Below are 15,938 nucleotides of genomic sequence, written 5' to 3' on the forward strand. Positions count from 1 at the left end.
AGCGGAGCAAGGGCGGGGGTTTGGGAACCATGGTTTAAGGGGACTTCTAAGTCAATTGGCAAAATAATTCTATTATGAAAACATTCTGCATCCCACTTTGAAATGTGGCATCTGGGGTCTTAAAAGCTAACAAGCGGCCATCTAAGATGCGTCAATTGGTCTCAACCCACCTGGAGCAAAGGAGAATGAAGAACACCAAGGTCACACGACAACTAAGAGCCCAAGAGACAGAGAGGGCCACATGAACCAGAGACCTACATTATCCTGAGACCAAAAGAACTAGTTGGTGCCCGGCCACAATCGATGACTGCCCTCACAGGGAGCACAATAGAGAACCCCTGAGGGAGCAGGAGATCAGTGGGATGCAGACCCCAAATTCTCATAAAAAGACCATACTTAATGGTCTGGATGTGACTAGAGGAATCCCGGCGGTCACGGTCCCCAAACCTTCTGTTAGCACAGGACGGGAACCATCCCCAAAGACAACTCATCAGACATGAAAGGGACTGGTCAGTGGGTGGGAGAGAGATGCTGATGAAGAGTGAGCTAATTATATCAGGTGGACACTTGAGACTGTGCTGGCATCTCCTGTCTGGAGGGGGGATGGGAGGATAGAGAGAGTTGGAGGCTGCCAAAGTTTTCACGAAAGGAGAGACTGGAAGGGCTGACTCATTATGGGGAGAGCAAGTGGGAGTAAGGAGTAAGATGTATATAAACTTATATGTGACAGACTGACTTGATTTGTGAACGTTCACTTGAAGCTCAATAAAAGTTAATTAAAAAAAAATGTAGGCAAAACATTGTTTAAGAAGTTTCAAAAATAAAAAGCCTATCTATACAGGATCAATTTGACAACGGCAACTAGAAAGATTAGATAGGAACCTCAGGGGACAGTGAGATTATGTTAATGATGGAGGGACAACTCAGAAAAAGGGTGAGAACTGCACAATTCAAAAGAATGTAATCAATGTCACTGAATTGTGTACATAGAATTCCACATCTACAAACTGGTGAACTGGTATATGTTTTGCTGTGTATATTCTGAACAAAATAAAATCATTAAGAACAACAACAAAAAAAAAAGTCAATACATATATATTTTTAATTATACTTTAGATGAAGGTTTACATAACAAACTAGTTTCTCATTAAACAGTTAGTACACATATTGTTTTATGACATTGGTTATCAACCCAACGACACGTCAACACTCTCCCTTCTCAACCTTGGTTTTCCTATTACCAGCTTTCCTGTCCCCTCCTGTCTTCTAGTCCTTGCACCTGGGTTGTTGAACCCCTTTAGCCTCGGTTTGTTTTATGGGCCTGTCTAATCTTTGGATGAAGGGTGAACCTCAGGAGTGACTCCATTACTAAGCTAAAATGGTGTCTGGGGGCCATACTCTTGGGGTTTCTCCAGTCTCTGTCAGGCCAATAAATCTGGTCTTTTTTCGTGAGTTAGAAATTTGTTCTATATTTTTCTCCAGCTCTGGCTGGGACCCTCTATTGTGATCCCTATCAGAACAGTCAGTGGTGGTAGCCGGGCACCATCTAATTGTACTAGACTCAGTCTGGTGGGTGAGACCAGTGGAGTATCTTAGATGGCTGCTCACAGACTTTTAAGACCAGGGACGCTACTCACCAAAGTAGAATGTAGCACATTTTCCTTAAAAACTGTGTTATGCCAGTTGAGCTAGATGTTCCCTGAGACCATGGTTCCCACAGCCCTCAGCCCAGGAATTCAGTCCCTCCAGGAGTTTGGATGCGTCTATGGCGCTTCCATGTAAAAAGTTAATACATATTTTTAACTTGTATTTTGGTTGTTTTCTTGCTGTGCTGGCCTATATTCAAGATCAACAAGATAATAACCAAAGCACACAAACCAGCTGAGCCAAGCCTGTCAGCTTAAAAAACAGCTTATTCTCCCTCAAAACAAAGACAAAACACATTGATAGGTTTTAAGTGTGAATAATATTTCTGAATTTATAGGGCTGACAGTTGAAGAAATTCTCTAAATCTAAATGAAAATCTTTAGAGCATATGTCAAGGTTTCACATAAAACATACAGTGTTGACAGGATCACCCTAGAGGAGTAATTTAACTCAGAGATATTGGTTATCAGTACAAGTGATTTCAACTTTCTTAGCCATAGATTTCCTCATCCATAGAATGGGGAGATTAAGTGGGGTCTCTAAAGCCCTTTCCAGTTTTATTCTAGAATCCTGTAGTTCTAAATTGTTTAAAGATTGAGGAGTGGGAGGTGGGCTGAAAATAGCTCTTTATGAGCCAGTGCTGAGAAAAAGTCACACTGTTTTTGGATGTTCACCTGAGTAACCAGGTATTCCCCTCTGGCCATAGAAAAACACCGGCTACATGATTACAATGTATGTTTTCCACAGCCAGGTCAGCCAAAATGCATTGGCAGTGCAATGTCTGGAAAAGAGAAGAGACCCAGGCTGCTTCTACTGCTTAATGTATCACCTTAACGAAGAGCTCCATCTCAGTTTTCTCATCTGTTAAGTGCCATCCTAATTCCCATTTGTTTTTATGTTACATGTTTTTTCTCTCTGTGCCTGGAATACCAAAATCCAAACCTTTTCTGATTCAATCCCTCCAGACAGTCAACCACCTGCCTTTTGTTGAGTAGAACGTGGGGAGCATCTTCAGGAGGGAATCTAGGATTGTAACTAACTGCTCCCTGCACATACTTTCAACCAGTTTTCCTAATTCAACTGCAGCTCAGACATACCCTGGCCTTCAGAGGTACCCATCCTCCCTACCTTCTGGTCTTTTCTTGAGTCCTAAAGCTTGAAGGGAGTCCCTGGGTGGTGCAAACGGTTAACATGTTTGGCTGCTAACCCAAAAGATTGGCTGGCAGTTGAGTCTACTCAGAGGCACCTTGAAAGAAAGGCCTGTCGAACTACTTCCAAAACATCAGCCACGGAAAACCCCATGGAGCGCAGTTCTACTCTGACACTCATGGGGTTGCCGGGAGTCGGAATTGACTTGATTGGAACTGGTTAGTTGGTTGCCTGACAGCTTGAAGTAGTTTGCTTCTTACTGCCTTACCTCTGTGCTGACCATTGAGTTTCAGCATTCGCTGGTCTGTTCAATCAGGTTTTTGACCATTTGTTTTCTATCTTTCCAAATTTTATTAACTTCTTTCAACTACGGAATCTCCTTTTCTGTTGCCTTTGAATTTGTGGGTTAATATTATTTTATTCCTTTAATGTCATTTTAGCAGAACTTTGGGAGGGAATCAAGACAAATGCCTGTGCTGTTATCTGCGAAATGCAATCCCAATTTCCATCTTTGATTTTGTTACTGTTTTCCCCCTCATCCCTACTCCCAATTCCATCCTGTCTTGCGTCTATACCTACTTTTAATTAATGAATGCCTTTACAGTTCTATTTCCACTCATGTGTTTAAACACAAGCGTATTTTGAAAAATTTATAGCATTTATGTGTTTTTAAAATTTACAATAATACTGTACTATCTCATTCTGTTTTTCACTTGTCTCACTCAACAACTGTTTTTGAGCTTTCTCAAACATTGCAACATTGTAGTTTAATTCTTCTGAATGCTGGGTGGAATTTCATTGTATAACATATTTTACTTATCCATTCTGAGGGTCAACTAGGTTACTACCAACTCTTTACTACCATTGTATTACATTGATTTTGGATGATAGGTGAGATTAGTAAACCTAGTTTATTTTAAACTTAAAAGGGCCATTTCATATAAATCACTGCATAATGAAATCTTATTTGTCAGCTAACGCAGTAACTTATTTTTCTGTTATCTGGGAAGGCACAAGATGTCCTTCCCAATACTTGGTTATTTATTTCTCATAGGAGTCAAGGCTAACCCTGGGATTTTTTCCAAGGCCTTGGGCAATTGAGATTCAGTGGTCAAAACTGCAACTATTCCAACAAAACAGGGACTTATGTTCACTTTTTCCTGATAAGAATGCCAAAGATGTGGTGAAATCCACGTGAATTTGTTCACTGCAGATCAGTAAGCACAAGTAAGCTGGTGCTTACCTTGCTTACTGGTCATCCACCCCTGTCAGGGACTGTAAATTTAAAAAGAGGCTTTGATTCTACAGGAAGGTGATGTGGGGTTGGGAGGGAGACAGGTGCCAGCCGTATCTAGCAGGATCTTTCATGTGGTGAAAAATGTGAAATTGTTTACTACAAATTGTTATCTTGCCTATTGGATAATTCACTCCTGTGAGTCTTGGTACTGATTTCATTCCTCTATATACAGGAATTCAATAAAAGTTGTAATCTATGGCTCATCACTGTAATAGTCTCTGATACGCAGTTCCTGGAAGTTTTATTTTTCTTTACCTAAGTGTTAAGAATATTGTGAATTCATCTCTTTATCCACACATACACTTTCTTAATCATTTAAGAGTCATTAACCACTTTGGGATGGATTGAATTGTGTCCCCCCAAAATTGTGTCTACTTGGCTAAGTCATGATTCCCAGTATTGTATGACTGTCTACCGTTTTGTCATCTGATGTGATTTCCCTATGTGTTATAAATCCTATCACTATGATATAACGAGATGGATTAGTGGCAGTTATATTGATGAGATCCAAAAGATTAGCTAGGGTCTTAAGCCAATCTCTTTTGAGATTTTAAGAGAGAAGCAAGCAGAGAGACATGGGGGACCTCATACTACCAAGAAAGCAGCACTGGGAGAAGAGCACATCCTTTGGACCTGATGTTCCTGCACTGAGATGCTCCCAAACCAAAAGAAGACTGATGACAAGGACCTTCCTTCAGAGCTGACAGAGAGAGAAAGCCTTCCTTTGGAGCTGGTGCCTTGAATGCGTATTTCTAGCCTACTGGACTGTGAGAGAATAAACTTTGTTAAAGCCATCTACTTGTGGTATTTGTGATGGAGTCTTCCTCTGGAAAAATACACATGTACATTACATTTTGCATCTGAGGGATCATCCATTTAGAGGCATCATAAATATCCCCTAGGTTAGGAACTCCTGCATTAAGTATTTATTCAATGCCTACTATGAACTAGATGCTGAGGGGGAAAAAAAGATGAATAATGTAGAGTTCTGCCCTTAAGAGGTCCACAACCTAGTAAGATTATAGAGCAATAAACAATTACAACCCACAGTGATATGTGCTAAGAGAAGGGTAATAGAGTACTGTGGTACCCCAGAATAGAGGGATGTAATCCAGATTGCAGCAGTAAGGAAAGATAGCTCAAAGAAGTGACATCTATACTGGGACTTCAAACAAGTAGAAGAAAGCAAGGTCACCTAGAAGGATAGGGAAGAACTTTCTAGGCAGAGGGAAAAGGTCCAGAAGGCATTAGAGTATATTAAGTTCATGGAACTCAAAACCATTTAGTGCACTATGCTAGTCATCTGTCTGTTGGCTCTCCGTTCCTGCTTTTCTCTGTATTATAGGGGCTGAAAGTTGGCAAATCACATTTTCAAGGATGATATCTAGAATTCTGGTTTGGGCAGAGTGGAGCCAGTCACTGCAGAGCCAGAAATGGCGAGCAGATGAACAGTTTATGAGGGCATAGGTGTGGGTAAGTGATCTACCATAAACTAGGAAATAAATTTTAAAAAAATTATTTTAACTATCCTGTTTTTTCTTCAACATGAGCTACCCAGATTTTAAACATATTTGTATTTTATGGTGCAGGGTTAAGTGCTAGACTGCTAACCAAAAAGTTGGCAGTTTTAACCCACCAGCTGCTCTGTGGGAGAAAGATGTGGCAGTCTGGTTCTGTGAAAATTATAGCCTCGGAAACGCTATGGGGCAGTTCTACTGTGTCCTATAGGGTCTCTATAAGTTGGAATCTATTCGATGGCAACAGGTTTGTTTTTTTTGTTGGTCCTAAGACCCTTTAAAATACTAATTTTAGTATCTTTTACTATAAGAAAAGTTGTACTTCTCAAAAGTATTAGGAGGAACTGGTACCTATTTCATCACATTCAGGCCTTGAGGAGTTCTAGGCATCAGCTTCCAGGTCTCTCATTCATTCATCAAATATTACTTATCACCTACCAGGTTCTCAGCTCTTTTCTGGGTGTTAGGGGCTTAAGTGTAGACAGGATAAATAAGATCTCTACCTTCGTGGAATTTACGTTCTAATTGGCATACAGACAAAAAAAAAAAAAAAAACAAGTAAAGAAAATAATGACCAATTAGATAAGAGTAATGAAAGAAATAAGCAGGGTGCAGATAGTGAATAATGGTTGAGGGGTACCTACTTTAGATAAAGTGGTCAGGGGTGATTTTCAAGCTGAAACCTAAGGAAGTGGAAAAAGCTGTGTGAAGAAGTGCAGGGGGTAAGTTACGGTTGGTAGTTATGGGACCAAAAAGAGTGCAAAGGCCCTTCAGTGGTTAAAAGCCTGACCAGATTCTAGGAACTGAAAGATTATTGTGTTTGGAGTGTAGTGAGCAAGGAGTATAGCAATGCAGAAGCTAGATTAAACAGCACGTTATAGACAATACTAAGGAATCTGTATTTTATTCTAAATGCAAAAGATATGTAGAAGCATGAACATGCATTTTAAAAAGATAATGGACAGAACAGATAAGAGGGGAATAAGAAAAGAGGCCAGAAAATCAGTTAGGAAACTGTTGCACTGGTCCAGAAGAGATAAAGGTGGCCTGGACTAAGTTGTTGTTGTTGTTAGGTGCTGTCGAGTCGGTACGACTCATAGGGATCTCATGCGTAAGAGAACGAAACACTGCCTGGCCCTGGGCCATCCTTACAATCGTTGTTATGTTTGAGCTCATTGTTGCAGCCACTGTGTCAAGCCACCTCATTGAGGATCTTCCTCTTTTCCGCTGACCTTGTACTTTGCCAAGCATGATGTCCTTCTCCAGGGACGATCCCTCCTGACAACATGTCCAAAGTATGTAACACTTGCTTCTAAGGAGCATTCTGGTTGTACTTCTTCTAAGACAGATTTGTTCGTTCTTTTGGCAGTCCATGGTATATTCAATATTCTTCGCCAAAACCACAATTCAAAGGCGTCAATTCTTCTTCGGTCTTCCTTATTCATTGTCCAGCTTTCACATGCATATGATGTGATTGAAAATACCATAGCTTGGGTCAGGGGCACCCTAGTCTTCAAGGTGACATCTTTGCTCTTCAACACTTTCAAAAGGTCCTTTGCAGCAGATTTACCCAATGCAATGCGTCTTTTGATTTCTTGACTGCTGCCTCCATGGCTGTTGATTGTGGAACCAAGTAAAGTGAAATCCTTGACAACTTCAATCTTTTCTCCGTTTATCATGATGTTGCTCATTGGTCCAGTTGTGAGGATTTTTGTTTTCTTTATGTTGAGGTGCAATCCATACTGGAGGCTGTGGCCTTTGATCTTCATTAGTAAGTGCTTCAAGTCCTCTTTATTTTCAGCAAGCAAGGTTGTGTCATCCACATAACGCAGGTTGTTAATGAGTCTTCATCCAAACCTGATGCCCTGTTCTTCTTCATATAGTCCAGCTTCTCGTATTATTTGCTCAGTATACAGATTAAATAGGTATGGTGAAAGAATACAACCCTGATGCACAACTTTCCTGACTTTAAACCCATCAGTATCCCCTTGTTCTGTCCGAACAACTGCCCCACGTCTGTCAGTTTGTCGTACTGTGGGGGCTTGCATTTTGCTGTGATGCTGGAAGCTACGCCACTGGTATTGAGATACCAGCAGGGTCACCCATGGAGAACAGGTTTCAGCCAGGCTTCCAGACTAAGACAGACTAGGAAGAAGGACCCAGCAGTCTATTTCTGAAAAGTATTAGCCAGTGAAAACCTGGACTAAGGCTCACTGTAATTTTCTTTCTTTAGACTCAGTCTCTTCCTTGGTAAAGTGCGGATGGAGACTTAGAAGAAACAGATCAGCAAACAATTACTCCCAAGTATAGACTTCTACTGGACTTCTGCTTTGTGTAAAGATTTGGAGTACTTTCAAGATTGATGGGTTTTCCACTCCTCTCCACCAACCAACCTACTTCCCCCAAACCTAAGGTTTCAGCGTAGCAGGAACTGCAATCTATGGTCTCTGATATACTGAACCAATTAGTGGCTTTCAAGTCACTTCACCATAAATATATTTGTTTCCAACCAAGCTACTTGGCAACTAGCATAGATGGGGGTGGAAGAGCCAAGAACATGTACAAAACAATTTGAGATTGACTCAATCTGTTTTTTTTTTTTTTTTTGGTACTTTTACAGGACCTGTAAAACAGTTGCCATTGAGTTGGCATCAACTCATGGTGACCCCATGTGTGCCAGAGAACTGTGCTCCATAGTGTTTACAAGGGCTTTTTTTTATTTTAATTTTTATTAACTTTTATTGAGCTTCAAGTGAACGTTTACAAATCAAGTCAGATTGTCACATATAAGTTTATATACATCTTACTCCGTACACCCACTTACTCTCCCCCTAATGAGTCAGCCCTTCCAGTCTCTCCTTTCGTGACATTTTTGCCAGCTTCCAACTCTATCCTCCCGTCCCCCCTCCAGACAGGAGATGCCAACACAGTCTCAAGTGTCTGCCTGATATAATTAGCTCGCTCTTCATCAGCATCTCTCTCCTACCCACTGTCCAGTCCCTTTCATGTCTGATGAGTTGTCTTCGGGGATGGTTCCCGTCCTGTGCCAACAGAAGGTTTGGGGACCATGACCGCCGGGATTCCTCTAGTCACATCCAGACCATTAAGTATGGTCTTTTTATGAGAATTTGGGGTCTGCATCCCACTGATCTCCTGCTCCCTCAGGGGTTCTCTGTTGTGCTCCCTGTCAGGGCAGTCATCGATTGTGGCTGGGCACCAACTAGTTCTTCTGGTCTCAGGATGATGTAGGTCTCTGGTTCATGTGACCCTTTCTGTCTCTTGGGCTCTTAGTTGTTGTGTGACCTTGGTGTTCTTCATTCTCCTTTGCTCCAGGTGGGTTGAGACCAATTAATGCATCTTAGATGGCCGCTTCTTAGCATTTAAGACCCCAGACGCAACATTTCAAAGTGGGATGCAGAATGTTTTCATAATAGAATTATTTTGCCAATTGACTTAGAAGTCCCAAGGGCTTTTTTAAAAAAATAATTTTTATTGTGCTTTAAGTCAAAGTTTACAAATCAAGTCAGTCTCTCACATATAAACTTATATACACCTGACTACATACTCCTGCTTACTCTCCCCGTAATGAATCAACCCACTTCCTCCTTCCATGACCATTTTGCCAGCTTCTAACCCTCTCTACCCTCCCAGCTCCCCTCCAGACAGGACATGCCAACATAATCTCAAGTGTCCACCTGATGCAAGTAGCTCACTCCTCATCAGCATCTCTCTCCAACCCATTGTCCAGTCCAATCCGTGCCTGATGAGTTGGCTACGGGAATGGTTCCTGTCCTGGGCCAACAGGTTTGTGGGTCATGACCGCTGGAATTCTTCTAGTCTTAGTAAGACCATTAAGTCTGGTCTTTTTATGAGAATTCGGGGTCTGTATCCCACTGTGTTCCTGCTCCTTCAGGGGTTCTCTGTTGTGTTCCCTGTCAGGGCAGTCATTGGTTGTAGCCAGGAACCATCTAGTTCTTCTGGTCTCAGGATGATGTAGTCACTGGTTCATGTGGCCCTGTCTGTCTCTTGGGCTCGTAATCACCTTGTGTCCTTGGTGTTCTTCATTCTCCTTTGATCCAGGTGGGTTGAGACTCATTGATGCATCTTAGATGGCCGCTTGCTAGAGTTTAAGACCCCAGATGCCACACTTCAATGTGGAATGCAGAATATTTTCTTAATTTATTTTGCCAATTAACTTATATGTCCCCTGAAGCCATAGTGCCCAAACCCCCGCCCTTGCTCTGCTGACCTTCGAAGCATTCAGTTTATTCAGGAAACTTCTTTGCTTTTGGTTTAGTCCAATTTTCCTGACCTCCTCTGTATTGAGTGTTGTCCTTCCCTTCACCTAAAGTAGTTCTTATCTACTATCTAATCAGTAAATAACCCTCTCCCACCCTCCCTCCCTCCCCCCTCTCATAACCACAAAAGAATGTGTTCTTCTCAGTTTAAACTATTTCTCAAGATCTTATAATAGTGGTTTTATACAATATTTGCCCTTTTGCATCTGACTAATTTCACTCAGCATAATGACTTCCTGGTTCCTCCATGTTATGAAATGTTTCACGGATTCGTCACTGTTCTTTACTGATGTGTAGCTGGCTGATTTTTGAGAAGATGATTATCAGGACTTTCTTCTAAGGTGTCTCTGGGTGGATTTGAACCCCCAACCTTTTGGTTAACAGCCAAACACATTAACCATTTGCACCACCCAGGGACTTCTATAGGACATGTATTGCCAACAAAACCAAATTAAACTTCAGCACAAGGGATGGGACTGAGGAGCCTTATTAGCCTTAAATTCAATTCCGTTATCCCAAGGCTTTTAAGTCTTTCAGTAACTGTATCTGAATATTAATGAAATATTCACTTAAAAGATAATATAATTCAGCTGATATGCTTAATAGCCTCTTCAGCTCACCCAGAACCTAATGGCATTACATGGGCTAGTTTGTATTTTGTTATTATTGGTTTTTTAAAAATGGGTCAGTATTTCATGTTAATTGAAAAATACAGGTATTTGACTACTTCAAAACAGATAAAGCAATAGCAGGAACTTCTTAAGGCATCATCTCTTTAGCCAACTGAAAAGTCAGTTACACCAACTGTTATATAACTGGTTCAGCAGTTCAGTAAACTTTGTACTTGACTTTGTCTACTTGTAAAATTCAGTTAAGGTTTGTATGTAAATTGACGCTGATTCTTCTCCCTCCTCCAAAAAAATTCTATTGTCATACCCTCTTAAACTGGTTTTATGGGGTAAAGAAACAATGTAAAAGTTGTTAAATTCTTTCCTGTATCTGAATGATTTAAACATGGAGTTCTGCCTACCAGGATTCGCTTTGAACAGTTATTATCTAGCTCTATTTGAGGCAAGTCTTGAAGGAAATACCAAATCTTTATTGGCTGTTAAGAATACAAATCTATGGCAGGCTGAAACAGTTTTAAGTGTCAACACCTTTAAGGAAATCACTTGTCTAGAAGGCCTCTTCTTTAGTAAACCTCAGGGTTTACTCCCCTTGGGTTAAAAGAACACAAGCCTCTGCTTATGCTTCTCCACACAGAAAGCCAGAGATTCCAAAAAAAAAAAAAAAAGAAGAAGAGGGGCGGAGAAATGGAGGGCAAACGAATAGTTTCCTCTATGCTTATGGCCTGAGCACTTTTATACACTGGTCAGGCACTATTTTTATACCTGGCTTAAGTTTTAGCTCTCAGTAGGTGCAGATGTGCTTCCAAATCAAATCTGGCCTTCCCCATTATTTATGCTAAGGGTTATTTTTTCTTAAGAGGCTTTTTTTTTTTTGCCCTTCTCCCACATTTCCTAAGGTCACACATGGGTATGATCAACGCACCAAAAGCAAGAATGACATAGGACAGGGGAAAAAAAAAAGGAATTTCCGAACTCTTTCCTTTTTGTCCCAGAACAAAGGAGGCAGGACAGAAACAAAACAAAGTTACAATTAGTAAAAATAAGGGCAACTGCAGGTAGTGCTCAAGCATCCGGAGGCTGGTTGCCTGGACGCCTGGAACACACGCCCAGTTGCAGCTCTAAAGTCCCACCAGCCCATCCCGTCCGGAGGCAAAAGCGAGTGTCACGCCACATTACGTAACCTCCTCAGTCAGCAATCCCAAGCCACGCACGAAGAGCTGCAAATCCGCGAGACACGAGAGTAGGGTCTGCGGGACTGGGAAACAGGCCTTCCCCAGTCCGCATTCCTCTCACAAGCAGCAAACTGAGCGCCTGCAGTTTTCCAGACACTCGCGGCAGAGTCAACACTCCCCGCCACGTCCCACGTGGCCGCTACAAGCACAAGACAGCGCGCACAGCTCAAAGTCCAAAGGTGGCATGCGGCCTTTGGAGGCGACTGAGCTCCCACAGATGTTGCAGTAGTTAGTTGACAGTCACTGTCTAGCTTCTGGCCATACTTCCTTCCCACTTAATCGCTAGAGCCGAACCACCGCCTCCGCCCCTCAACCACCGTGGCAGAGGACTCGGTGGGTAACCGGAATCTAAGCTGTTTACGCCCAACCTCTTCTCGCGTGAAGTCTGAGAGGAAGATGATTGGGCGAGTGATGGGGAAGTAGCCAATGAGAGAGAAGGAGGAGCGTGATCGCTGGTCCGCCGTTGCACCTCCCCCTAAGTCCCGCCCCCCAGGCTGCGGAGGGCTCCTGTTGCCCGCCCCGCCTCTCTCCCCCCTCCCTTCCCGTCCTTCTCTTCCCCCTCCCTTCCCGGCTCTTCTCTTCCCGTCTGAGGTGGCGCGCAGGTTCGCCTTCTTCTCAGCTCCATTTTACCTCTCCGGTCTTCCTTTTTCTCTTGGGCTCCGAAATCGGCCTGAGCTCTTACACCGCCGCCTTAGGGTTGATATATAACCCCCTTGGCTGTCTAGAATCCCTGCGCTTTCTCCTTGATCTTGTCTTCCATCCTCTCCCTGTCCCCGCCATGAATGAGGAGTACGACGTGATCGTGCTGGGCACCGGCCTGACGGTGAGTTCTAGGCAGCGACCGCGGCCGAGGAGCCCCGGAGCATGTGGCCCGGACGCGGGGCTAGGGGGCGGGGGAGCCGACCCCAGCCCAGGCCAGAGCTGTCCGGGGAAGTCAATGCGGCCGGGACAGGGGCGGCTGCGGCCGCGGGTGCTCCGGCCCGCACAGCTCCTTGTCTTGCCGGCAGGTTTTGCAGTCTCCTTCCCCAGGTCCCCCGCTAGTTTACCGCACTGTCTTCCTTTTCCTCCGACTTGTGGATGTGTAAGGTGTGGGCTCACCTTTGGACGTGGACACGAAGAGTCGGCCTGTCTGTGTTTCTGTTCCTGAATCCCCGGTTTGCAGGCATCTGGGCATTGCCTTGAGAGGGCGAGCCGGCCTGCGGTTTTGCATCTCTTTTCGTTAATACTTTGTCGTCTTTTTTTTTTTTTTTCTCGAAGAAGAAGAGGTGGTTCTCAAGGTTGTCGGTAAAGAGAATTTTCGCTGGTTGGAATGGGTGAGTTCTGAAGGAGTTTCAGCCTGCGGCAGAATCTAGCGCTCTCGTAACCTCATGGCAGTTTGTGTCGGTTGCAGGTTGGAATAGATTGTTTAATGTGGAAGGAAAGAACCAGGAAATTGAAAACCCAGAGCTTTAGTCGTGAAGCCGGTCAAGCAGATGATGAATACTGATGGCGAAATAAAAATAGGTGGAAAAAAGAGAGTTTCATTCTCCCACAGAGTTTAAAAAAAAAAAAAAGCCTGGTTTGGGGTATTGATGCTCCTCCACCTCCCTTTTTGGTTTGATGACTCTTCGGATAGGAAACGGAAAAGCACAAGGCAGAGTGGGGGAGGGTGGAGGACACTTGTATTTCCTATTTAGTCGTCAACCACTAGCCAGTCTTTGGCTGCCAAAGCTAGGCAAAGATTTTGCGACAAGTCATTGGAGAATCACTGTTCGGTAATTGTTACAGCTTAATTAGTTTTCCTTTTTAGAGAAAATGAACAATTAGTTTCTTATTCTCCCAGCCTCAAATAAGAAACATTATCGATTCTTTTTAGCCACCTTCCCCACTCCACTTATTGAGCATTTGTAGAATGGAAGTGAGTTTTGTCTTAAAACTTGCCTGTCAAATGCTTTTGCACCTGACCTTTGTCATCTTTTCCTTTTGTTTGGTTTGTCCCCTGTCTCCATTGTCTGTTCTACATGCTTTCCGCTAAGAAATGGATTGGTGATGGATTGGTAGAGGCCAAGTTCTCTCTCTACTACTGTATTCTCTTTAGGGATTTAGACGGTAAATCAGTAACAACATAATTACGTATTACTACATACAATAGCAGTACGAATGCGAGCTGTTCCTAATACCATGGTATCTTTATTTTCCTGGGCATCTGTCTGCTTAGAGACCTTTGGATAATATTCTGGAAATAACGCAGGCAGGTGTTGTATTTTGTACTTCTTTGTCTTCATACTTTTTTTTTTTTTTGGAAAAAAAAATCCATTTGAAGAGAGGACCAGTTTGTCAAATTTCTTTGGAAATTTGGAGTTCTGTCTTTGGACTACTTCTGTCTTAATAAGGTGAACATTGATGAAAATCTTCCGTATCTTATGAATCTGACCTCAAATTCCTGAGTCATTTAATGCAAACCACCACTTCAAATGAGCTGAAATGCTTTGTAATCTCTCAAGATCAAATTAATTTTTTCAGATAACATTAAAATAGCTATTTTAGGTTTCTCTAGACACGAAAAAAAAATCTTTGAACTTTTACTTGGCTAATTTTTTAGGAAACGGCTGTTAAGAATTAGAATAGCTTTTTATTCTGGTAAAATGATTTTTTAATTATTAAAATCACTGACACATCATTTTTGTGTTTATAATGATTTATGGTGATTTTTTTCTGAATGTTTCTGAATGTTTGAACAGTCTGGAAATACACATGTGACTGGCTAGGAAATAGTTCCAAATAGATGAGATCACTTATCTAGAAAGCCATTTAACTATTTTGAATGTGAGGGATTCAGTCTAATTTCTTTTTTGGTGGTGAGCTGGAACACTGTTGGATCCTAAATGAATAGTCCTATGCATTGCAGAATTTTGTTCTGTTTTTTAAGTGTCTAATTGGAATTCAGAGCTGGGGCTTAGCAGTTTGTGGTGGATTTTGCCCGTTGGAATGGGTACTACTGCTACCAGAAGGTTTTAAGAGCCGGTTAGTTCTATTGTTTTTCTAAGGTTATTATTGGTCTTTCAGATTTGCTTACAGTTAAACATGACAAGTGAGTGCAAATCTGTCATCATGCAGGTTAGCACCTGCCAGATTCAGAGGCATCACTTTGTATCAAAGATGGCAAGTCTCACTGTGTAACAGCCAAATGAAGAGAATGCACTTTATTTAAATTTTCACTTGAATAATTGTGAACTTTTTGATAAGTAGATAGATGCATACTCAACTAGAGATAAGACCAATTTCTGTTGTCACTTTATAGCTGGGATGATTTTAATACCCTGTGAACCTTCCTAGATTGTTTTGTGAGGCGATCGTTGAGAATTATATCAATTTAGGTCATTTTTGTTATTCCATCATTGATAGAAGAAGAGTAGTGGTGGACTGTTCCAACCAGGGACCCAAATAATGGTCCCGGAGAGGATGGGAGAAAAATGTAGAACAAACCTCAAATTCCTTAAAAAAAAAAAAAAAGGCCGGACTTACTGGATAGAGACTAGCAGAACCCCCAGAGACTATCGCCCTGAGATATTCTTTAAACTTGGAACTCAAACCATTACCAGAGGTCATCTTCCAGCCAAATAACAGATTGGCCCATAATATAAATAGTATCACCTGTGAGTAATGTGCTTCTCAAAATAATTGTCTAAATGAAACCAAATGGTTAACATTTACCCTAGACCAAAGATGAGAAGGCTAGGGGGTACAAGGGAAGCTAGATTAATGGAAACAGAACAACCAAAATGGAAATAACAAAAATGCTGATATATTGTGAAGAATGTAACCAGTGTCACTGAACAATATGTCTAGAAATAGCTAAATGAGAATCTAATTTCCTGTGTAAACTTTCACAAAAAATACAATAAAATATTGAAAAAAAAGAGTAGTGGTGATAGAGTGATTTTAATAATGATAAATATTATACCCTTATTTTTAGTGTTACAGGAAATTCGCTTACTTAGTTAAGTCAAGAGACTACCAAAATTAAAACGCTTAAATTAGAATTAACTGAGTATTTGGAGTGAACATGCCGTTTAATTTTCTTTATTTTTAGTGCCTGAGTCTTAAAAATCCAAAGAAAGGCATTTAAAATTTCCGCTGCAGGTATGGGTACCAAATACTACCTGATACCTGCGTGTCAAATACTTTTA

General features: G+C 41.8%; 2 protein-coding genes across 2 annotated transcripts in view; both read left to right on the top strand.

Moving 5' to 3' along the window:
- ANKRD16 (ankyrin repeat domain 16) overlaps nucleotides 1-3,064 on the top strand; it is an 84,018-nt gene extending 80,954 nt beyond the window's left edge. Inside the window, exon 8 of the transcript XR_007517104.1 lies at nucleotides 2,399-3,064. The gene's annotated coding sequence lies outside the window, so the exon portion shown is untranslated. The remainder of the gene's footprint in view (nucleotides 1-2,398) is intronic.
- Nucleotides 3,065-12,310: 9,246 nt separating this feature from the next.
- Nucleotides 12,311-15,938, top strand: part of GDI2 (GDP dissociation inhibitor 2) — a 47,257-nt gene continuing 43,629 nt past the window's right edge. The window contains exon 1 of the mRNA XM_049882055.1: nucleotides 12,311-12,592. Within this exon, the coding sequence (XP_049738012.1) occupies nucleotides 12,548-12,592 (45 nt within the window). The 5' untranslated portion in view covers nucleotides 12,311-12,547. The remainder of the gene's footprint in view (nucleotides 12,593-15,938) is intronic.

The sequence above is a fragment of the Elephas maximus genome, chromosome 4, assembly GCF_024166365.1.
Source record: "Elephas maximus indicus isolate mEleMax1 chromosome 4, mEleMax1 primary haplotype, whole genome shotgun sequence".
Lineage (NCBI taxonomy): Eukaryota > Metazoa > Chordata > Mammalia > Proboscidea > Elephantidae > Elephas > Elephas maximus.